General features: G+C 41.4%; 1 protein-coding gene across 10 annotated transcripts in view; it reads left to right on the top strand.

The window, feature by feature from the left end:
• MECOM (MDS1 and EVI1 complex locus) overlaps positions 1–16,249 on the top strand; it is a 451,412-nt gene extending 435,163 nt beyond the window's left edge. For all 10 annotated transcript variants that reach the window (XM_075132127.1, XM_075132126.1, XM_075132124.1 and 7 more), the window contains 7 exons: positions 1,243–1,409; positions 2,769–2,846; positions 6,940–7,109; positions 9,213–9,357; positions 12,717–12,953; positions 13,502–13,688; positions 14,637–16,249. In XM_075132127.1, the coding sequence (XP_074988228.1) occupies positions 1,243–1,409; positions 2,769–2,846; positions 6,940–7,109; positions 9,213–9,357; positions 12,717–12,953; positions 13,502–13,688; positions 14,637–14,771 (1,119 nt within the window). In that variant the 3' untranslated portion in view covers positions 14,772–16,249. The remainder of the gene's footprint in view (positions 1–1,242; positions 1,410–2,768; positions 2,847–6,939; positions 7,110–9,212; positions 9,358–12,716; positions 12,954–13,501; positions 13,689–14,636) is intronic.
• The last annotated feature ends 7,427 nt before the right edge of the window (positions 16,250–23,676 follow it).

The following is a 23,676-nucleotide window of genomic DNA, read 5'->3' on the forward strand; positions in this document are numbered from 1 at the left end:
TTACAGAATATTTTTTAATGAATGGAGTGAGGGCAGTCAAACCAGCTAGCATATGAGATTAGAACGCTAAGAAAGAAATCCCGAAACAGTGGGGAAAAAAATAAATTTTGCCAAGAGATCACAGTATATATCAGTTCCTGCTTAATGGGAACTGATCTATCAGGCTTGTAAACACCTGTGGCCTATGAGGCTAATTCTGCCCTCCTTTAGATTAGAGAGTGTAATTCCACTTAATTCTGGATTTACACCATGTAATTCAAATCCGAATGTGACTTGCTATCTTCAAGGTCATAGTGTATACACTGGGTCAGATTTATATCTGAAAATTGCAGGTGCTAACTTAAAAAGAATCCTTCCGCTACCAGCTACAGGTACTTTCCAATAAGACCCAGCTTCTCCAAGTGATCCTTTTTAGACAGCATATCCTTTTTGTGGTATGTGCATGTAAAGCCAGTTCTTGTTCCCATTCAAATTAGTGGCAAAATTCCAGCTGATTTCAGTGGGAACAAGAATCCTTGCCATAAGACAACTCCAGATCACCCATTATTTTTACTTGATCAAGCCCAAGTGTAGGATCTGCCTTATACAGAGTTTACAAATAATTACTATAGGAGCAAGAACATTAAAATCATGTAGCAGAAAAGCATAGGAATCTACACTGTAGTGCAAAAAAAAAAAGTATTTGAACGTAAATATTTTATAAGCCTTCATACCAATTAGTGTAGCTCTCATGTAGAATTAGTTATTTATTAGCATGTACAGAGATTAGGAAACATGATCTGCTAGATGAACAGGAACTGTCAGGTACAACGTCATCACTGCTGCGGAGTGATCTACTGTCAGTAAAAGTTACTTGTGTTATTCAAACTGTGATAACATAGTTTTCCATCACTTTGTCCTACTCACAGAGTGAAAAACCAAAATAGTTTTCTATGCACAAAGAAAAGGAGTACTTGTGGCACCTTAGAGACTAACCAATTTATTTGAGCATGAGCTTTTGTGAGCTACAGCTCACTTCATCGGATGCACCCGATGAGCTCATGCTCAAATAAATTGGTTAGTCTCTAAGGTGCCACAAGTACTCCTTTTCTTTTTGCGAATACAGACTAACACGGCTGTTACTCTGAAAACTTTCTATGCACAGTCATTTTTTGAATGGAGTTCTTTGTGTTTCGAATTATCTGTACAGAAAAAGAGCACCTTCACTGTGATATGTTTTCCTTTTTCCTTTTCCTCTTGCAGATGTCAGCTATAGAAAACATGGCTGAAAAACTAGAGAGTTTTAGTGCCCTGAAACCAGAAGCTAGTGAACTCATACAATCTGTCCCTTCCATGTTTAACTTCCGAGCCCCACCGAGTGCCCTACCAGAAAACCTCCTGAGGAAGGGCAAGGAACGCTATACCTGCAGGTAATTGCTGATCATGACAGGGTCTCCTAACATCTTCTCTCTGCTTTCAAAAGACGCTGTTGTTTACTTTAGAAATTACTTCTGATTGGATGATTAATAGAGATCATGGAAGGTCTATAGTATTTCAAAGTGCTCTTTATTCAGTCAAACATAGAAACAGTGTTTTGTTTTTTGTTATTATATGAGGAATTTGTCCTACATCACTCGAGTTTGATAAATGAGGCTGAAAATATTGCATAAACAAGCTTGTTCCCAAATTTCCTCATCACCTTTATATTAATAAATGTGCTTTCACTATTAATTTTTCTGATCACAGGCTACAGGGCTGCTTTCCTCAGACCATCTGCCTCTAATGTCAGAAGGGATCTTTCACAAAATATATGAATTATAAGGACATATGTTTACAATCTGAACAAAAACTATAAGTTCATAGTCATTGCACGTATGAATGAAGTCAATCAGAATTTTGTCAACGTGAGCAGGATCAGGGTCATGCTTGTATAGTCATGCTTGGTATGAAATAATAAACTGTATGTTAAAAATGGAGGGCCAAATCCTGAAAGCTTCTGCATGCATCCTTTATGCATGGCACCTGTAACTCACATTACCTTCAGAGGGAGTTGAGAGTGCTTATTACCATGCAAGGTTGGGCTGAAGGTCCTTAATGTAACTGTTCTAATCATGCTGTTTCTTGGAATGCTACCTGGGAGCCTTGAGAAGGTTTTATTGTTCCCTGTGAAATATTAGGGAAATGGTAGAATGATTTTTAAAATTGCCTTATTTAAGTCTCTATATCATCTCTAGAATGCTAGGGTATTTGACACTGGCATATCAGTTTATCTGATCTTTTTGAAAACATGTCACCTTTCAAGACAAGTTGTTATAGAAACATACCTTGATGGATTAGGTCTTTGAATCTTGTCTGCTCTGATCCTATTCAATGCACAGAATGATGTCACATTTGCTGACACATAGAATAAATGGAAAGAATTGAATCTCCTTACTTCAAATCAGAATTCTAAGCCTTGAATAACAGATTTTCAGGCTTCTAAAACATGAATGTGAAAGATATAGAATTAATTAGATTAGAATTTTGGAAGGTAATTAAAACTAATGTCTGTTTGCATAAATTGCTTGCTTATGTGCAAGGAAATCTAGCAAGTGCCAGTAATTCAGGCTTCATTCATGGGTTATTTATATTTCTGTGATGCCTTCGTTGAATTTTTTAAATGCCTAAGAAATCCCAGTACCATACAGGATTGATTAAATTATGGCTATGCGTCTGGTGCATTATGCAGTTCACAGTGAAATAATGTCAACTGCGATGACTTTGTCATAGAAACTGTTTTCTAATCATAGATACTGTGGCAAGATTTTCCCAAGATCGGCTAACTTAACACGTCACCTGAGGACGCACACTGGAGAGCAGCCTTACAGGTATAATAAAATATGTTTGTGGTCATGAGCATGGCCTAGTGTTTACAGCAGGGGAATGGGAGTTCAATATTGTGTTTTGTCCCCAGTTCTGGCACTGACTCATTACGGGCTCATTTAGTCTGTAAATTAGTCTGTAAAACACTTTGGGATTTTGAGTATCATTATTAGGAAATGTTTTTAATTTTGTTCATAGTATTATTTGCTGGTTGGTGTGTGCAGAATTAGGAAATTTGATTTAACTGGGAATTGGTCCTGCTTCGAGCAGGGGGTTGGATTAGATGAACTTCTGGGGTCCCTTCCAACCCTGATATTCTATGATTCTATGATTCATTGAAATCAATGGGATTCTTTCCGTTGACTTCAGTAGGTTTTGGATTAGGCCTTCAGTTCCTTTGGGAAAGACACTTAGGACATGTCTACACTGAGATAAAAAAACCATGGCAGTGAGTCGCAGAGTCTAGGTCAGCTGGCTTGGGCTGCTGGGCTGTAGAATTGCAGCGTAGGCATTCAGGCTATGGGCCCTCTGAGCCCATGAGTCAGTGGTACAGTCTCCACTGCAATTTTCTCACCCTCAAGCCCTGTAACCGCACGTCAACTGACCCAGTCTCTGAGATTCAGTGCTGCAGGCTTTTTATCACAGTGTAGATATACCCTTAGGGAGAGATTTTCAAAGCTGTCTTGAAGATTTAGACATCTCCTATTAATTTCAATGGGAACTGTGTGTCAAGGCAACTTGAAAATCTCAGCCCTAACCATCTCTGTGCCTCAGTTTCCCAATCTGAAAAATAGGTACAATAGTACTTGCCTCCTTCACAGAGGTGTGGTAAGGATAAATTAGTCTTTAAAACACTTTGGGATTTTGAGTATCATTATTAGGAAATGTTTTTAATTTTGTTCATAGTATTATTTGCTGGTTGGTGTGTGCAGAATTAGGAAATTTGATGTTCCCTCTCCTTCCTATGTATGCAACGACACTCCACTAATTTTAAGGGTCTGTGAGGCAGTGGTCTAATTTAAAGCTGCCTTGGCTCCCAACTCTATTTGGGCATGTTCACTCACAAGGTAGGGTTGAGGAAGGATATTTACCTCCATTATAACGCCACTTCTTGATGAGAGTCTCAAAGCTCAGCTCCTTTTTGGTAGATGTTACAAGCAGGGTGTGGGGTAGGGACTTGAAGACATGAAGTTCTTGAAAATTCTTTGACAATATGATAGACCTTATTCCTGACTGCAGAGACTCTCCCACTTGCCTTAATGCACAGAAATAGGATCTCCGATAGGATCTCTTATCCAGAGAAGAAACTGGCTGTTGTAACTACAGAGCACACCAGTAATCAATCCAGCCTAGTGCCCTGCCTTCAGCAATGTGCTATATGCTTGTTGTGTTAGTGGAAGACAAAGGCCCTTCTAATGCACCTGGCCTAACTTGAGGGTAGGGAGGGAATGCCACTTTGACCCCAATGGCATTATTTTGCTCCTTACCAGCTGTAATGTTGGTCCAAATAAACTTTCCATAAGCTTTTTGTTCTTCCTTGAGAATCAAGCTTATATCTAACTACAGTTGTATTGCAGGATGCCCATGAAAAACCATGTGATATTTACCATGTATAGCCTTCTAAATGTTGTATGTGTGCAGGGTAGAGGATGGGGGGAAGTTATAGCTGCAATTATATATATTGCACTTTTTATTTCAAAGCACTTTACAAACTCTGGTCAAAATCCTCCTCCACATCCCTTTGCATAAGCAGGCCCCAAATAATGTAGAACTGTATGGGAAGGGACAAGCACTGGAGAATCCATGAAGAGGGGCTGTATGACCCCATGAGTGTGACAAGAGCCATATTTTTAGGCAATTCTAAGAGGGAGCTCATGGTGAGGTATAGGTAGTCTCAGGAATGATCAGTGACCACTGCACAGATACGCAGAAACCTGTGGTAACTACTGCAACAGAGAGTGGGATCACCTTGACCAGCAAACACATATTAAAATACAACGTACCCTGGCTACATAGAGGATTTAAAACTCATTAGTTAAAACATGTCTTTAAAACAAACAGCACCTGGTCTAGACAACAGCAAAACTTTTCATCCTGGTCTAGACAACACCAAAACCGTTCCATGTTCCACCCCAGAGGTAGAAGCATCCCAGTTGTGAGTAAGAAGATTCCTGTATCCCACATTCAAATTTTGTAATTGCTTTGGGACCTTGCAGAATAAAAAGTGCTGTATTAAATGTAAGATGATATGATTATTTCAGAATTCATCCATAATAAATACATTCCAAAGATCTTATTATGGATGGACCTGATTTGGATTGGTGCTGACTTTCCCCTTGACTTCAGCGGGTGTTACAGGTGCCCCGCATCTCAGGTTCAGGCCCTTAGTAGATGTACCTATTTAGATAAATAACAGGTAGATCAATCTAACTCTGATCCCATTGATGTCTGTGGTAACAGAATTCCACCCACTGCACATGACTGACATTTGAGGATAGTTGGTTCAAAAAGTGAGGGAGGTGCATAAGTCCCATTGATTTTCAATGGAAGTCATACTCCTAAATCACTTGGGCACATCTGTAAATCCCAGCCTAAAAACACAGCAGTATTATTTGTAGTGTTTATGTTTAATTCAGGTGCTCCTTAGATTATGTGATTTAAAACAAAAAACAGTTTCAAAGATGTTGGTGTATAAATTTACTTCCTGTCTAATTTGAATTCTTTCTGAACTATGTATAATTACCAGAAACATAGTTGGCTTTACTCCCTTGTTGACAAGCATGTGTAGCTGCTATTAATATCCATGATAGTTATGCATATGTAGAAATGAGAATTGAAGAGTTAGCTTATTGAAAATGAAATATTCATTGAAAATCAGTTGGAAGGAAGCCAAGTCATGTTCCAATAAAACAAACACACAAATTTGTGCACTTAAGAACCTGTAAAGAGCTGAAAATCTCATTGTTTGTGATGAATTTTTCTTCCTGGAGTCTTTTTGGGAAATGGGATTTGCATCTAATTTTATTCATGACTGAAGCTGCATCTTGAAGCATGTTACGCTTGTCCACCACATAAAAGCCAGAAACAATTAGAAGCATAATGGACAATTTCTGCACTGAAAAACTGATGCTGTTCAGAGTGTAATGGACATGTTTTGAAGCACAGGAAAAGTAAGACGATTGAAAAACGAGGGTGATGAAGACTATTGGCTAGTTGCCAGAAAGAGAATTTGGAACAGTTAGAGTATGTCTTAGTAATGGTTTAAAGAGCAATGCAGTAAAGGCTTTAGGGACTCCAAATCACTACAGAGTAGGAAAATTGATGCCTCTGGTACCAGAGTGATAGACTAAACTACCCACATTGGCACGGTATTAAAGATCTGGATTGTTTATTGCTGGTTTTTGGAAGCTAACTGAATTTCCTTTGGGATTAGCAACTGAGCAAACTAATTCCTCAAAAAAAGATGTAATCACACAGGATAATTTTGCAAAGACAAAGTGGCCTGTTTTACCTTATTTGAGTATTAAAAGGAATTTGTTTCATGTTTTTTTCCAAAAGTGTTTAATTGTATTGTATTGGCAGCACATGAAACAATAGCATTATGCTCTACTGTTTTTCAGACTCCTCAACTTTGCAGGCAATACTTTTAAATACATGGGAATCAATTATGCTAACTAATTTGATGCAGTTAAATCAGAAATATGCTTCTTCCTAAATGTGAGGTGCTGAGCAAGCTCAACTGCACTTCCTTTTAGCTACAGTGTATGTTAAGGCTACTCAGCACTTTGCTGAATTGCACCTGTAGGTCACGAGTCAGTGGAGTTCCACCGGTCTGAAAGCTCTGTGAAGAAGCAGAGAATTGGGCCCCTCGGGTGCCACCCTGTACCATTTAGGTCAACGAGAGCTTTGCCTTTGACTGCAATTGGAGTGGGATCGAGTCAATAGTTATCAGCAAATCCAGAAAAGAAGAAAAAAGGGGAGAATTTAGGGTCTGAAGTGTGTTTTGAACAATCATTTTGTGAAATGCTCTTTACCCTTTATTCTGATTATTATTCCAGTTACTAATAAACAATTTCTTTTCCTCTTGTTTCTTTTTAGATGCAAATACTGTGACAGATCTTTTAGCATATCGTCTAACCTGCAGAGGCACGTCCGTAACATCCACAATAAGGAGAAGCCATTCAAATGTCACTTATGTGACAGGTGTTTTGGTCAACAAACCAATCTAGACAGACATTTAAAAAAGCATGAGAATGGGAACATGTCTGGTATGTAATCATTTTCCCCTTTCACTGCACCAGAGAGCTATCCAGTGTTAATATACAAGTACTTCCTGCTCATTTTCAACACTGGCTTTGTGAAATATGCACCATTTGTTCTCAGGTTCTGGGTATTGGGAGTGTGATTTTCAAAAGTACCTAAATGATTTAGGAGCACCAATCCCAGTGATTTTCAAGAGGCATAGATTTTTTTTCTTTTTATAATTTAATGCAATTTTATGGGGTTTTTTTCAAGCCAGCCATAGTATTTTTGGCCTGCAAAATTATTTTTCATGCAACCTCCATGATCACACTGCTGTCAGCAGAAGGCCTTGCCTTAGAATTCTGGGGAGTGCCTTCAAGGTTATTCTTACCATCCCCTAAAATTTTCAGACCACCAGCAGCTCTCACCAGTGGAGCCTCTCTCCTCCTGTCCCCACTGCCACAAATTGGACCAGGTCCCCCACAAAATCAAGAGAGCCACATCTGAGGATTTCATGGGCCATGAAAGTAGCACTGGGGTGGGGGGAGGAAGGGGATAGTGAGACAGTACATAACACTTGGTTGAGAAATCTGTAGACTTTTTTAAAATGCCTATCTGCATTCTCTTTAATTCATTATCTACCTAACTAGAAATAATCAAACACATGTATCAAATGCAGGGATTGTCTTTTCCTTGATGCATATAGATGCCTCTCATTGATATTCCTGGGTGTTATCCAATTATAGACCTCAGTAACTATATCAGTGATGTGCATTTTCAAAACTATACTCCAGAACCAGGAGGTAAGATTATGTTCCATTTGAAACTCCGGGTCTAACACGCAGGTTTATTTACTGACATTACTGATGCTACAGGGCGACAGGAAAGAAAGACACTGAAATTTTTGGTAAAGGCAACTGCTACGAATGTAAACCAGAGAAATAACACCCAGTATGCAAGCTGTCTTTGTGGCTGCCTTCTACATCAGCCCTTTAGACTTAAAGTTCTACCAAATCTCCACTATCCATGAATTACATTGAAATCCAATGTCTAACTATTCCCCAGGCAGAGAATTTGGCCCTGCTGCTCCTCTCGTATGAGTCTGATAATGAGTAAATTACTAGACTCCTTTCTTAGATCTCAGCCTCCAGCCCTTTTGGAAACATATGCAATGGACTCAACTAAAAACAGTGGCTGGAAGGGACAGGGCTAAAGCCCACCAGTTCTGAGTAACAGCCTATCACCAATATTTATTTAAAGGCTTTGTATCTGCCTCACTTGTGCAGTCAGGTAGACTGGCAGGCTTAAACAAGCAAATCACCCCTGTTCGTAATAAGGTGTGTCCCTGAGAAGGTGGGAACCAGCATTGTTTTTTCTAATGATTATAGCACAGAACTTGTCTGTCTGTCACTGATTCACTGTGTGATACTGGGCACGCCACTTAAGACAGTGGTTCTCAAACTAGGGCTGCGCTTGTTCAGGGAAAGCCCCTGGCGGGCCGGGCCAGTTTGTTTATCTGCCGCGACCGCAGGTTCTGCCGATCGTGGCTCCCACTGGCCACGGTTTGCTGCTCCAGGCCAATGGGGGCTGCAGGAAGAACGGCCAGCACATCCCTCAGCCCACGCCGCTTCCCGCAGCCCCCATTGGCCTGGAGCGGTGAACTGCGGCCAGTGGGAGCCGCAATCAGCTGAACCTGTGGACATGGCAAGTAAAGAAACCAGCGCGCCCGCCAGGGGCTTTCCCTGAACAAGCGGCAGCCCTAGTTTGAGAACCACTGACTTAAGACACAATCTTGGAGTCCCTCGGAGCTTTGCCATAGACTTCAATGCAAACAAGATTTAGCCCTTAATTTCTCTGTGTCTCAGCTGACCCATCTGTAAAATGGAGTTAATAATACTTCCCTCCCTCACTGGGTGTTATGAAGTTTAAATAATGTTTGAAAGTGGTCAGCCAAAATGTGAAATACATACACACACACAGACTATTTTGAAAACTGTCTTAGGGGTTTCATATTGGCAGCTGTCCTAAAATGATGCACATGAAAATTTTATTTTTAAATTAGTTTGTAAGGATTAAATGGATGAAAAATGCAAATGACCAATTCTCTCCCCAATTTTACCTTCTTGAAGGTACTGCAACATCTTCACCTCACTCAGAACTTGAAAGCACGGGGGCAATTCTGGATGACAAAGAGGATTCTTATTTCACAGAAATTCGGAATTTCATCGGAAACAGCAACCACAATAACCAATCCCCAAGAAATTCGGAAGAAAGGTAAGATGTCACTGTAGTAAGACAGTGAAGATGACTATGTTTCTTTCCCAATTAATTTTCCCATGACTGCTATTTTGAGTATTATGGGTACTGTAAAAAGGAAGTTGGCTGAGTTGAACCAGAAGTGATTTTAGCATCCTTGCTGTCACAATTGTCATATAATCAGTTTAGCAAAACAATTGTGCTGACACCAACCTAGATGAATAAACAAAAGCCTGGAAACAAAGGCGTATGTTCAAATGAGCATGTCACAACTTTAGTTGTATACATACAGGGCAGAGCACATCATCTCGTGATAGGCAGCAAAATCCCTGAGTACAGCAAATACTAGGCATCAGGAAACATCTTTTTAATGGGTAGCTGTCTATTTTTATGAGGGCTTCCCAATTTAAAGCTACCATACACCAATTCTCCTGTCCACTTAAACATACTATAAATTGCCTCCATTTTGAATTCACTGAAAATCACAGACCCTACAGCATTGTCAGCCATGTGCGGAGAGGATTAGAAAGAACATTGTAATCTAAAGGTAAATGGGCAATTAACAAAGTGGAAGAAGTTAAATTTAATTCCTCAGTACAAATGCAAGGCCATTACTAAGGGGCCAGTCCTGCATACACTTACTGCCAGGTAAAGTGCTCACTACCATGAAGTCACTAGTACAACTACTAGTAATAAGTAATTCACACTACTCTAGCCATATGAGACTCTCGTTCTGTCAGGGTATGATTTAAGTGCATATGTAAATCTAATTTTTCCTTAACTATAAGGAACTATAAATCAGGAACAGATAACAACTTCTAAGAATGTTCAGCTACTATAAAAATATGGCTAAGCATAAAGGTCATGAGAGAGCTTGTCTGCTTCTAATTTTAAAGGCTACCATATTGAGTATGTATATGAACCATATACTCTATGAAGTAGTATAAAGGCTCCAACTTTGTCTGCCTCTTTCAGTTAATTTGCATCAGATTATCAATATCAGAAATTGTTTGCTGATAGTGAATACGTTCATCCCCCTTTTCAATTTCCAATTTGTCTTTGTGCTGGAATCAACAAAAGTAGATGTAAGACAAATATTCATGAAGGCAACTGATTAAATTATTACATGCATATTCAAATTTCATTCCATCTTGACCGGCAATGAGGGTTGTTGGGGTTTTTGTTTGTTTGTTTGTTTTTTGCACATCTGGTCTCAACATGTCTCAACAGGAAGGCAGTAAAGAGAAAAGGTTGATGGGTCATACAGTTTTTCCTTTCTAAATTCAGGGCTTCAGTCTATTTTTGATGGATGTTTTATCCTTGGCAAATTACTGCACTTGAAAGCAAAATTAGTGAATCTGTTTTCTTAATCATATGGCTTTCGTTACTTTGGTTTTAGACCATTTCCCTTTCATTTCTAACAGTCTTGATTTAGCATAACTAGCAAGTTGTCAGCTGGAGCCATGATTAATAATTTCTTATGTCTGTCCAAAACATGTCATCATCATACTTAGATAAAAGATGTTACAGATATCTGTTCTTTGACTCTATTTGAATAATTATCCTCTATTTCCTTTGCAGTTCAACTATCTTGACTCAGTGCAAACTCAGGGATTCTGTCATTGTGTTGCAAATAGATCACTTCCTGATTTTTTGAATAGGGTGTCAGATCTGAGTGATATCGGTTGATAATGGTTACTGTCATGTAGATGATGAGATGTGGGGGATGTTGGCCCATTGGCGGGCACAACTGGAACAACTTTTTTATATGCCATAAAGGCCACTATGTGGGGACAGTGATTCATGACATGGACAATTACTGAATCATTCCCAGTGCGGTTTTGAAGGAGTTAGCCATATGATGATTTCCTGGAAAAACTAAGCGACAGCAAATAGATTAAATCTCATTGCACGTATACAGGAGCACAATGACCCTAGAGGAATGCAGCCAGCAGGCATGGCCGCTTCTGGTGTGCTAAAGTTTTTGGTTAAGAAAGTAAAGATGTTATTAACAATAAACCAAACATCAATATCTAATGTGTTTTCATGAGGCATCTTCCTGTGTTAAAATTCTCAGTATATTCTGTATCATGCAGCATGGTTTAAGTCACATATATTCTCAAGCTAACTCTGTACAGACAACAAAGTTTCCATTTTTATAGCTGTACTCCTGGAAGGCAAAGGGCCACGTATGCAATTAAAACAATAAATGAGCCAACCAGTGCAGTGTTATTTCTTACATAAAAACACTGGGCCAGCTACACAGGTTAGTATAGGTTGACATAGCTCCACTGACGTCAATGGAGCTATGCCAGTTTACACCAGCTGCATAGATGGCTCAGCATGTATCAATGTATACATTTTTGTGGCAGAGCTGAGCACCTTTAACTCCCATTTAAGTCAATAAAAGTTGAGCACCTCCAAAGTTATTCAGCAACCTACAGGATAAAACCCCTTAATCAAACATGCTACAGAGTACAAGTCTATAGGTCAGCATGAACTTAGCACCCGTTGTAGAATATGCTGTAACAGGCCCTAAAGAGCGAACCTGCTCTGAAAGCACAAGACAGTTTAATGATATGTCTGAATTTTCAAAATGTGTATTGCTATAATTATTATTTAAATAAGAGTGTTGGTTTCACTTCTCACTTAAAACATTGTATTAGATATTGAGAATTAAGGGACCTTTTCGTTATTGACATCAGCCCTTATTTTTGGCCACCTTTCAATCCAGCCTCCCATCATTGTGGGTGTAATTTTGCACCTGGACTTCAGTGTGGGTGCAAAACTGCAGGCACAATTATTTGTACCTGCAGTTGCACCCAGTCAGATGCCATGCATAATCTGTGGGTGCAGTGACATAAGTGGGCTTCTTAATGAGTGGAGTTGTGAGCACAATTTATTGTAGAAAATATTGCACCTGCATTTGATTTTGCAAAATTGTGAGCATACTATTGGAGGCCATTTTTAAAAAATTCAGATTCTCAGCCTCTATAGCTCCCATTAAAATTCATTAGGTTATTTTGCCAAGGCTAGTTGGTATAAGTAGGAGTACTATGATTAAATGAAGGACGGGAAAAATTAAAAAGAACATCAGAAAACACCTCCTGACGGTTATGTATACAATGGAGTGGGATGGGCTCCCAAAACTAAGAGTGGAATTCCATGCAGTTTGGGCCATAATATTTCATTGTTTTTTAAACAGAATTCACAACAATAATTCCTTGATATTCAAAGCTAAAGAGTACAAAACACTACAAAGCATGCTGGAAGGGACCATTTTGCATTGGCAGCAGGAGAGGTCTTTTTCAGCTCTACTTGGTATGATTTCATAAGCCTGATTATACATCGATTGATTGATTTTTATTTTCTTTTAGAATGAATGGCAGCCACTTTAAGGATGAGAAAGCATTGGTGGCAAGTCAGAACTCGGACTTGCTGGATGATGAAGAGGCAGAAGATGAAGCAGTGATGGATGAGGAAGACGAAGAAAGTGAAATTGCAGGGAAGCCAGTCAAGGAACCGGTTACAAGTAACCTACATGAAGGGAGCCCTGAGGATGACTACGAAGAAACAAGTACTTTGGAAATGAACTGCAAGGCTTCCCCTGGCAGGTTGGTTTCTTCCTAGTATTTTAAATGGTACAGTCAAATAAAGGTAAAAAAGAAAAAAAAAGAAAACAGTGCAAGCATTCCAAGGACCAAATTCTGGCAAGCATGCTAGGAAACAGCCCTAATGAGCTAACCCCAATAGCAATGTCAGTGTGCACCTGTATTTGGCTGACACCAGCCCTATCCTCAGCCCCTTTGGGCAATCAGTTCCTTTTAAGAGTAGAAATAATTGGCACAGGGAGCTATGAGCGATTGTCAGGCCAGAGTGGATACATATATAAACATGTAGCATATGCTGTCTGGCACCTACTAGCTGCCTGTGACTTGTGCAATGGTCCCATGCCGTTATCCTTACCTGCTGGACCATACTGTAGCTGCTTATGATTTTTGGTGAAGTTAAAAGTGAGGCAGTTTAGAGCAGACTTAAATAGATGAGAATTGGTATGCAGTAGCCTTATATTGGTGAGTCCTTATAAGAAGACCTTTTTTGGAGGCATGCAAAAGATTTTAATTACATTCAAAAACCCACAACCTCTATCACATTTTTGTAGGTATAAAGAGGATGAATATACCAAGACTGGACTCTCTGCTTTGGATCACATAAGGCACTTCACAGATAGCCTCAAAATGAGGAAGATGGAAGAAAATCAATACACTGAAGCTGAACTGGCAGCTTTCAATACTTCACACCTGCCAGAGGATCTAAAGCAACCATTGTACAGGAAATCCAAGACCCAGGTAAATTCTTAATTCATCTTAAGCTCATTGTCACTGAATATCCAAAAGATGGACCTGCTGGTGTGTGGTAAACGAGAGTCATCTTAATCACAACAGAAAGGTTTGTGCTCCTGATTCACAGTAAGCCCTGAAAATTTGCTCTCCCCATTCTGTGGTTACTATCAGAGCAAATGGGATATCAGATTGTTTTAAAGAGGGGGGCATATTCTTGGGTGGTGTAATCAACCTAAGGATCTGGCCCATGATATGTAGGTATATGGAATATTTTTAAAAAACAGTATGTTGCTGTATAATGTATTCCTGTATACATATGCAGAGATTACATCACTGTGATTAGTGGGATTCTGCTCTCAGATACACCAGTGCAAGCCTGCTGGAGTCATCACTTGTAGTCAGTGGGTGTGCTCCAATACAACTGAGAGGACTTGGCCAGATGTATTTTCACAAGTTAGTGTGACTGCACCACTCAAGAGAATTAGTGAACTTTCCCTAGGGATGGGTCTGTTGCCAGAGGTACTGTCGCCTCCTAGGGGTGTTGCTCACTATGTCCATGGCATTTCTCTGTTCAGCAGCGTTTAGCTAGGCTGATATTTCAATCCCAGTTTCAAATGTTATTTGGAAGCAATTACAAAGGGGTTTCGTTGTGTTCTTGTCTTGAAACCACCCAGGAAATTACTACTGAATGTTTTTAAAGTTCTTTGTCAGCCTTGGGTGATGAGGGTAAAGAATTATTACTATTAGTGGGTCAAAAAATGTCAAAGGAAAGGTTGGCAGAGCTTTACCTAACAGATGTTGTATACATAAATCCAAATTTAGACCTCCACTGAATACAAAATACTCTCTAGGGATCAAATTTTGGCTGCTTCCATATAGGTGACATGGTTTAATGTCAAAGCAGTGCATTCTGCAGTGTTTACCACTTTCTCTTTCTCTTGTTTCCTCATTCAGGCATATGCTATGATGCTCTCTCTCTCTGACAAGGACTCCCTCCATTCTGCATCCCACAATTCTCCCAACATGTGGCATAGTATGGCAAGAGCTGCCGCAGAATCCAGTGCCATCCAGTCCATTAGTCATGTATGACATTGTGAAACCTTACCAAGAATTGGGACCAAGTCCAAACCAGTAGCATGGCTCTTTCGTATATGACTATTTAAAAGACTGCTGAGCAGAATGCCTTATAAATCTGCAGGGTCACTCATCTAAAGTCTGATGACCTTAAACTGAATAATTTTAAAAAGAAAGAAACTATTTATTCTCAATATTTTGTTTTGCACAGCCAAGGCAGCTGCTGACTTCTGGAGGATCAATGCGACTTAAAAAAAGTTTCAGTGGATTATGTAAACCATGGCCGGGAAAAATGTCTTCCAATTCACCCGGCATGAGAGGGTGGGGGCAGATGAGTTAAGACTGCATTGATACACATGGGCACTCCTTTAAAATAGAAACTGAATTGTTTTTCTTTTTGTATAAGATAGTTTGACACAGGATTGGGAACAGTTGCTTTTATGTACAAATCCTCTTCATTAAAGCTTTATGCATTTTAACCCTTCAAAGAAAGAAAGTAGTTCTATCATATGCACACTATCCACCATTAATATTAGAAACCAATAACAGGGAATATTTCATCCTCTCCGTAATTTTTTCTTCTTACCTGCATTGTGAAAAAAAAAAAAAGAAAGAAGAAAAGACAAAAAAAAAAAAACTTTGAGAGACAATACATAAGAGGTTTGTGTATATTGTAAACTATGAATGTTCACCACTCAAAGACGTTTAAGTCATTCAGCTACTTCTGTCAAAGGACCATTTCATCAACAGTACCACTAGTTCAATGTTTGCCAAATCATTGTAATGACATTTTAAATTTAGACAATCATGTCGCTGTGTTGTTTTGTTTCCTCTAATTTCTTTTTTTGTGTTGTGTGTACCATGTATTTATTTGTTGGCAAACAATTGTTTGTTGATTAAAATAGCACTGTTCCTATGTTAAACAGCACTGCTCCAGTCCCCCACTACTTTATGATGTAGGCACCGATGTACTTCAAAACAAGTGAGGTGAACTGATCTGTGTATATTGGAGTGCAAAACAGTGTTCGAAATTTTCTGACATTCCTATTTTTTTTTCTTTTTAATGAAACTAAATAACTAATAGATGCGAATTAGTTTTTTTTAAATACAGTAAATTGATTCAATTGTATAAACAGTTATAATTTCTTCATGAAAGCATGATTCTTCTGATTAAAACTGTACCCAATATTTTATGCTGGTTGTCTGCGAGCTTGTGTGATGTTATGTTCATGTTAATCCTATTTGTAAGATGAAGTGTTCCAAACTTACGTTAAAAAAATAAATAAATAACGGACTGTATTCAGTTATTTTTGTTTTGTTTTTTTGCCTTTTAGTGAGGGACCAGATTTATTTCCTTTTGTTTATAATCTCATTTTGAAATAATCGGCAAGTTGAGGTACTTTCTTTAAATGCTTTGTACAATGTAACTGTTATGCATTTCAGAACATTATTATGGGAGGATCAACTAAAAAATAAAGGACTATAAAACCGAAGGCATCTTTTTCACTCTCCTTTTGTTTTTGTGGAGTCATTCCATTTCATTTATCACTTGGTAACTTAAGGGTTAGGACGGATCTGTATCTCAAGTGGTCATGGATAATAATAACAACAATAGAATCTGGAATTGCTATAGTATCTTTCAATTATCTTAATGTACTTTACAGATAATTAAGACAAATAATAAGAGGGTCGTTAGTGGCCAAAATGCAGATTTAAATGCTTTACTTAATGCAGTCACATCTGGATCAGGCTCAAGGCCATGCATCCTCTGAACAAACTTGTAGAGTAGTAGACAAGTTTAAGAGACCCCAGCTAGCGCAATCAGGGAGCGCATGGCATATGGTGGACAAGGCAAAGGAGTGCTAGCAGGGGAACTGAGATGAAGGCATTCCTTTAGCAGGACTGAGATGGAAGAAGGAGCAAACAGAGGGCATTACCAGTTCTGTACATATAGTAATACACCAGGTAGCAGACTGGGAGAATCAGAACCGTACCACCAACAGAGGTTCAGTGGAGGGTTAGTATAGCCTTGGGGAGCTTGGGTAACAGCCCGGCCACTGATGTCTACGCGTATGTCCACACAGCAAAAAACAACAACAAAATCAGTGAGTCTCAGAGTCAGATGTTGGGCTCGGGCTGATTCTGAGAACCTCCCGACTTGCTGGGTTTCAGACCCTGGGCTCCAGCAAAAACCCAAGTGTTCACACTGCTGGTTTTAACCCCACAGCACAAGCCCAAGTCGGTTGACCTGAGACTCACTGATGTGGGTCTTTTTTGTTGTGTAGCCATACCCACAGACAAAACTCCCTTTGACGTCAGTGGTACAAGGATTGCACCCATTCTGTTTAAAAGCTTGTTTTGCAGCAGGGCTGAGCACTCGCCACTCCAACTCAAGATAATGGGTGCTGATGCTAGGGTGACCAGATGTCCTGATTTTATAGGGACAGTCCCGATTTTGGGGTCTTTTTCTTATGTAGGCTCCTATTAACCCCCACCCCTTCTCCTGATTTTTCACATTTGCTGTCTGGTCACCCTCGCTGGTGCGGCACAATACCCTTAAAACAATTAGGCCCTAAGCCTTGCACGGCTGCATTTATTGTTCCGCTACTTACATTACCAATCTTGTGTAATTCTATACCTCAACTCTGATAGGCATTGATACTGTTTCACGTAACACAAGGGCCACAGACTGCTCACATGTGGCCCAAGCCAAAGTCCAATGAAGCTAATAGGAGACAGTCTATTTCCTTCCTCGGCCATTCGGTCAGCCCCCACCCTGCTGCATTTTCTGCCATGCTTAGGATGCCAAACATGGGCATTTTGATGGCAGCTGTGCTTTTAGCACCTACAGGGCCATGTTGTCATAGAGGGGTCCTGAATTATGCCACATTGTATTAGTTTGGGGGAAAAAGCCATTTGTGCAGCAAAATGGGTGGCCAAGCATGAAGGTGCTACTGCTAGGGTTGCCAGCTTTCTAACTGCAGAAAAACTGAACACTGAAGCTCCGCCCCTTCCATGAGGCTCTGCCCCTTCTCGGAGGCCCCGCCCCACAGGCCCTCAATTCCCCCCCCACCTACCCACCTCACCCCCGGGTCACTCACTCTCCACCATCATCGCTCACTCATTTTGGCTGGGGCCAGGGGGTGGGGTGCCTCTGACAGGGAGAGTGCGGGGGATGAGGGATTTGGGATGCAAGAGGGGGCTGCGGGTGCAGACGCTGGCTGGTGCTTCAGGCTCTGGGCTGGAGCTGAGAGGTTCAGCGTATGGATGAGGGCACCGGAGTGAGGCAGGGGGTTGAGGGTGCAGGAAGGGATACAGGCTTCAAGGACGGGAGTGGGGGGGGTCAGAAATTAGTAGTTTCAGGGTATGGGAGGGTGCTCTGGGGTGGGGCCAGGGATGAGGGGTTGGGGCAGGTGCAGAAGAGGGTTCTGGGCTGGGGCCGAGGTGTTCAGAGCATGGGAGGAAGGGGGTTGGGGGAGTAGGCTCCAAGAGGAAATTGGGGGTTCTGAGCTGGGCATAATGGGGGAGGGGGGTGGTTTGGGGGTGCAGGCTCTGGGCAGTGTTGACCTCAGGTGGCTCCCACGAAACTGCAACATGGCTCTCTGGCTCCAAGGTGGAGGAGTGGCTGGGGAGGGAGGGGAGGGCTCTACATGCTGTCCCTCCTCCCGCAGGCATCGCCCCCCCCCCAGCTCCCATTGGCCACAGTTTGTTTGTGGGAGCTGGTGCTTGGGGCAGTACACAGAACCCTCCTTGGTTGCCCCTCAGCCTAGGAGCCAGAAGGACATGCCAGACATGTTCTGGGAGCTGTGCAGAGCCGCCATGGCGGACTTTTAGCGGCCCAACTGGACTTTTAGTGGAGCCACCAGGTTCCCCTTTCGACTGGGTGTTCCTGTCAAAAATCGGATGTCTGGCAATCCTAGCTACTGCCCAGTTATGTGATTGCACATAAAAAAAAATGGGTGTGCATACAAATATCCTGAATTCACTTTAGGAATATGTGTGTATATGAATGCACTTTAGGACCCTATTTATGTTTCTTTCACTGCCACCAAAGGAGCAAGGAGACTAAATACATGAATTAATTTAATTTTGTCTGTAACTGCAAATACTTTTCCCCATCCCACCCCACCCCCAATAGGGGAAGGTGGCAGTTCCTCTCAAGAGTGGTTCCCTGCCAATTCCACTGCTTTATAATGCTTCTAGGGAAGTATAACTTTTTCCCTGCATCTAATGTCTCAGAGTAAGGTAGCACCTTCCCTTCAGACACCCCCAGAGAAAGCAGGCCTGTTGATGTGTCTCTATTGAACATTAATGTGTGGTTAATATCTAGCCATTACGGCTGTATATTGAATGTACCATACATATTGCTCAGTGGAGCGCCAGACGTAATTTGGCTATTTTGGTGAAGGGCTAACTAGAAGAGACAATTGTTTACACCATATAGCACAGCATGCACTACTTAGTGCCACCCATATCTGTCAAAAAGGCCATCTGTGTTTTATGGATGAGCCATCAGTGTTACATCAAACTTGACTATTACCACTAGTCAAAGAAAATTAATTGTAAGGCTTTTCTTCGACACTATTTTAAGAAAAGCCACAAAGGTCATTTGACATGGACCCAGCAGCAGTGTTATAATAAAGCCCATGGACAGTGATGAAGTCATTGGTGCCTATGGTATCATGAGTATAAGCAGGGAATGTTGAGTGAAATACACACAGATGAGTGACAACAGACGTGGACCTTGCCCCTTATAGTTCTATCCATCTTCATACTTATTTCCTTCCAGGCTCTTGAAGTTCATTGCTTTCTCCCCGATAGCAAAGTTCATGTACCTAAAAGGGTAATTTGAAAGAGCAAACTGATTTTGAAGAAACTAGTCTACTCCCACCACACAAAAATAGAAAAAAAATATTACATTGTGTCTTACTGGGGCATGCTGAAAGGACCAATTGCCTTTGTCCAGAAGGGGAAGGCATTCTAAACAAGGGGGTTCATAATGTCTATTTTCTGCTAAGATGGCTTTTACTAAGATACCTTTAAGTATGGCTTCTGGATCCTTCTTCTGATGCTATTAGGTATTTTTCCTGTTATACCCAATGAGTTCAGTGTGATATAGATGACCACAAAAAAGACGTAATCAGTCCAACTGGAGACTATGGCCAATGACCACCATGACAAGCTATATAATCAGTATTTCACTTTGTTCCTATGTATCCAAAGGTATTTTATATTTTAAAACAGACACAGTTACAGCATTTGTGGAAGGGAAAGTTGGTATAAGAATATCTGCAAAAGTAATTAAGTAAAGCCAAACCCAGCCATGACCAAGTGGGTAAAGCCTTCTCTATGTCAGAGGCTACATACCCTTGCCAGGGCCCCATTGTTTAAATGCATTATGAGGCCTGGCCAAAAGCTCTTGCCGTCCCAACCCCACTGACATTTCTTTGTAATCTTAGTGCAGGATTGGGCAAACTTTTTGGCCTGAGGGCCACATCAAGGTTCCAAAACTGTGTGGAGGGCCGGGTAGGGAAGGCTCTGGCTCCCCAAACAGCATGGCCCCCCGACCCCCCGTAGCCACCCCCTCCCACTTCCCGCTGCCCCTCAGAACCCCTGACTCCTCCAACCCCCTGCTCCTTATCCCCTGATCTTCCCATCCTGGGACCCCCCCACCCCTAACCTGCCCTCCGGGACTCCATCCCCATCAAACCACCCTGCTCCCTGTCCCCAGACTGCCCCAATCCCTATCCATACTGCTGCCCCCTGACAGGCCCCCTGGGACTCCCACGCCTATCCAACTGTCCCCTGCGCCCTGTCACCTGACTGCCCCCTGGGACCCTCAGCCCATTATACACCCCCCCCCGTCACCCCCTTACCATGCTGCTCAGAGCACCAGATCTGGGAGCCGCACCGACCGGCCGGAGCCAGCCATGCCGCCGCACGGTCTAGAGCACTGGGGCAGGCCAGCAGCTCTCACAGCTGCGTTGCCTGTCAGGAGCTTGCAGCCCCACTGCCCAGAGCACTGGCAGCATGGTGAGCTGAGGCTGCAGGGGAGGGAGGACAGCAGGGGAGGGGCCAGGGGCTAGCCTCCCTGGCCGGGAGCTTAAGGGCCGGGCAGGATGGTCCCACGGGCTGGATGTGGCCCACAGGCTGCCGTTTGTCCACCAGTGTGTATGAGTTCCAAAGGCCATGTTGGTTGGTCCTTAGTTTCAGTGTAAAAGATGATGGCAGATGCAGCCCTTCAGTCTTTACCATTCAGAGTCACTTACTAAAGCAAGGAAAAGCCCTCATGACCACAACAAAAATAACTAAGTTTGGTGATCCTTTTTTCCTCCATTATATTTGTTTTCCTCTTCTTACAAAGAGTCCAACTTTGCCATTTCCCCAAGACACAGATTTGAATCAAAGCAGCGTTTTAATAAGGCCTAAACACACAGTTCTGACTCTTTAAATAGCTCATTGAACGTCTCGCTCAAGAAGAGTTATTAGCCCCAGTGAACATGCTAAATTCCATTTGGGAGAAGCACATCCTGAGTAGCCCCTGGCGACTCACGAGGAGATGCAGTCCTTTATTAGCTCACAGCAACGGGAAGTGAACAGTTGCATTTCACCCCAAAAGTGGCTGCACTTCATTGGTGAGTATAGCTATTCATATGTGTAATTTATAAATCTGTTCAGGAAGTGTTTTTGAATCCTTCCTGATGAAAGGTGCTGTAGAAATATGAACTGCTTTCATATGGCTTGGTTTTACTACTACTACTATCTGATTGTGCCAAACTGGATACGGGTCTGAAATATCAGACCTTGAGAATAAGCCTTGCTTTTTCCTGTTATATTTTAATCCTAATTAATTCCAGAAAGACTAAAGAGCTGTGATGAAATGCTACACTTTTCTTTAAAGTCCCTCTTGTAAGTCCTAAAAGAGGCCCCAACTTTGCAAGGTGGGGCAGGGGAAGAGGGTTAATGGTCATTTGGATGCTAAATTATCAATAATTAAGAAGCTGATTTTCTGGGATTGATGAAAATTTTTAACAGCTGCTTCTTTTAGGCCCTTATCCTTCAATTTTATTAGCATGTGTTAACATAATGTGGAAAATATATTTATATTTATATTATGCTTTGTCAGGACCCCAGCATCTGTACCCTGGGGCAGATACACATGAGATAGCTGGGGCTACATTTGCCAGTGTGCACATGTGGAAATGTTCAATTTGTAATACGATTACAGCCCCAAAACAAAGCCCACTTGATACCTGTGGCATATTTGTTTCATGGTAAGTGCAGAAAATTCTCAAAATCATGTCATGTGTCATATCACCAGCCAAGTCAAACTATAGAAGTAGCTCTTTTAATTCCCAGGGAATCTCTTTAAACAGGCGCGTGTCAGGCCCAATTAGAATCCACACAGACCTACACTAATTGGGGTGAGTATGCAGCAGAATAATGTGGTCATTTAGCAAACTAGACCTTTTGTAAAGGATAGCATGCGAAATAAGTGCTTGCCTTTGCACAACCATAAATGCTGCAATTCCATCTCTTATGTCAATTGAAAAATGCCATGTCTCTGTTCTGAGGCCTTGCAGAATCTTGAAAGGCATACTACAAAATCAACTGGAAAAAGTTAACTTATAGATAAGACTTTTTAGTGACTATGAATAAAAATGTACAATGTAAAAGCCATCCACTAAATGCCTGGGGTTAGGAGAAAGCTTCCCTGGGGAGTATGTTGGGAGACAAGGTGGGTAAGGTAATATCTTTTACTGGATGAACTTCTGTTGGTGGAGAGGACAAACTTTTAAACTTCACAGAGCTTTTCCTCAACTCTGAAGAAGGTAACCAGAGTGTCAGAGCTAAATACTAGGTGGAACAATTACTATAAAGAACTCAAAGAAGACCCCACACTGAAATTCACACAGGAATTTAAGGATATCAACAAATCCTTCCACAACTCCAAGAGAAACTCTACAACTTCCCCACACAAACCCACCCTTGGGATCTACATGCTTCCCAAGATACACAAACAAGGGAACACTGACACACCCTATGGTATCTGGCCATGGCACTCTTACTGAAGGAAGATCAAAACTCAGAGAAACCATTCTCAAACCACTCAGCACAAAAAAGGCCAGTTTCCTTCAGGACACAACCGACTTCCTCTGGAAACAGCAACATTAACAACCTCTCTCAGAACACCATCATTGCCACTATGGATGTCAACTCCATGTACACCAACAGCTCTTGCCATGATGGCATCACTGCCTGCCTCAAATATATACAAGACAATGGACAACACTCAGATATCCACCCTAGATACATCACTGAACTCATGCATTTCATCCTTACCCATAACAAGTTTATATTTAACAACCAACACTTTGTCCAAAGCATGGGAACAGCCATGGGTATGAGGATGCCGCCCCCCCCCCCCGGCCCCGCAAATGCCAACCTCTTCATGGGCCACCTTCAGAAAGAATTTCTGGAAAAATGCACCATGAAACTTATGATATACCTGAAAGATACATCAATGATGTTTTCTTCCCCTGGACAGAAGATCTAAAGTCACTCATAGATTTCCATCACAACTTCAGCACCATAACACTACCACACCAGCATCAACTTCCTGGACACAACGATCACCTTCAGAAACTACGTTCAAGAAACACCTACCTTCACAGAAACCACCCCAGACACACCAAGAAATCTGTTATCTACAGCCAGCACATACATACCACAGGATATGCTCTGAAGATAAAGTCCGGGATACACCCATTACCACACTTAAAATTGTCTTCACCAAGTAAGGACACTCCACCAGAGAAGATCATATCATGGATTGGACCACCCAAATACACGGAGAGAACCTGCTCCAATACAGGAAAAAATAAACCCCAACAACTGCACACTGATTGTTACCTACCAC

The sequence above is a fragment of the Caretta caretta genome, chromosome 9 (assembly GCF_965140235.1).
Source record: "Caretta caretta isolate rCarCar2 chromosome 9, rCarCar1.hap1, whole genome shotgun sequence".
NCBI classification, from domain to species: Eukaryota; Metazoa; Chordata; order Testudines; family Cheloniidae; genus Caretta; species Caretta caretta.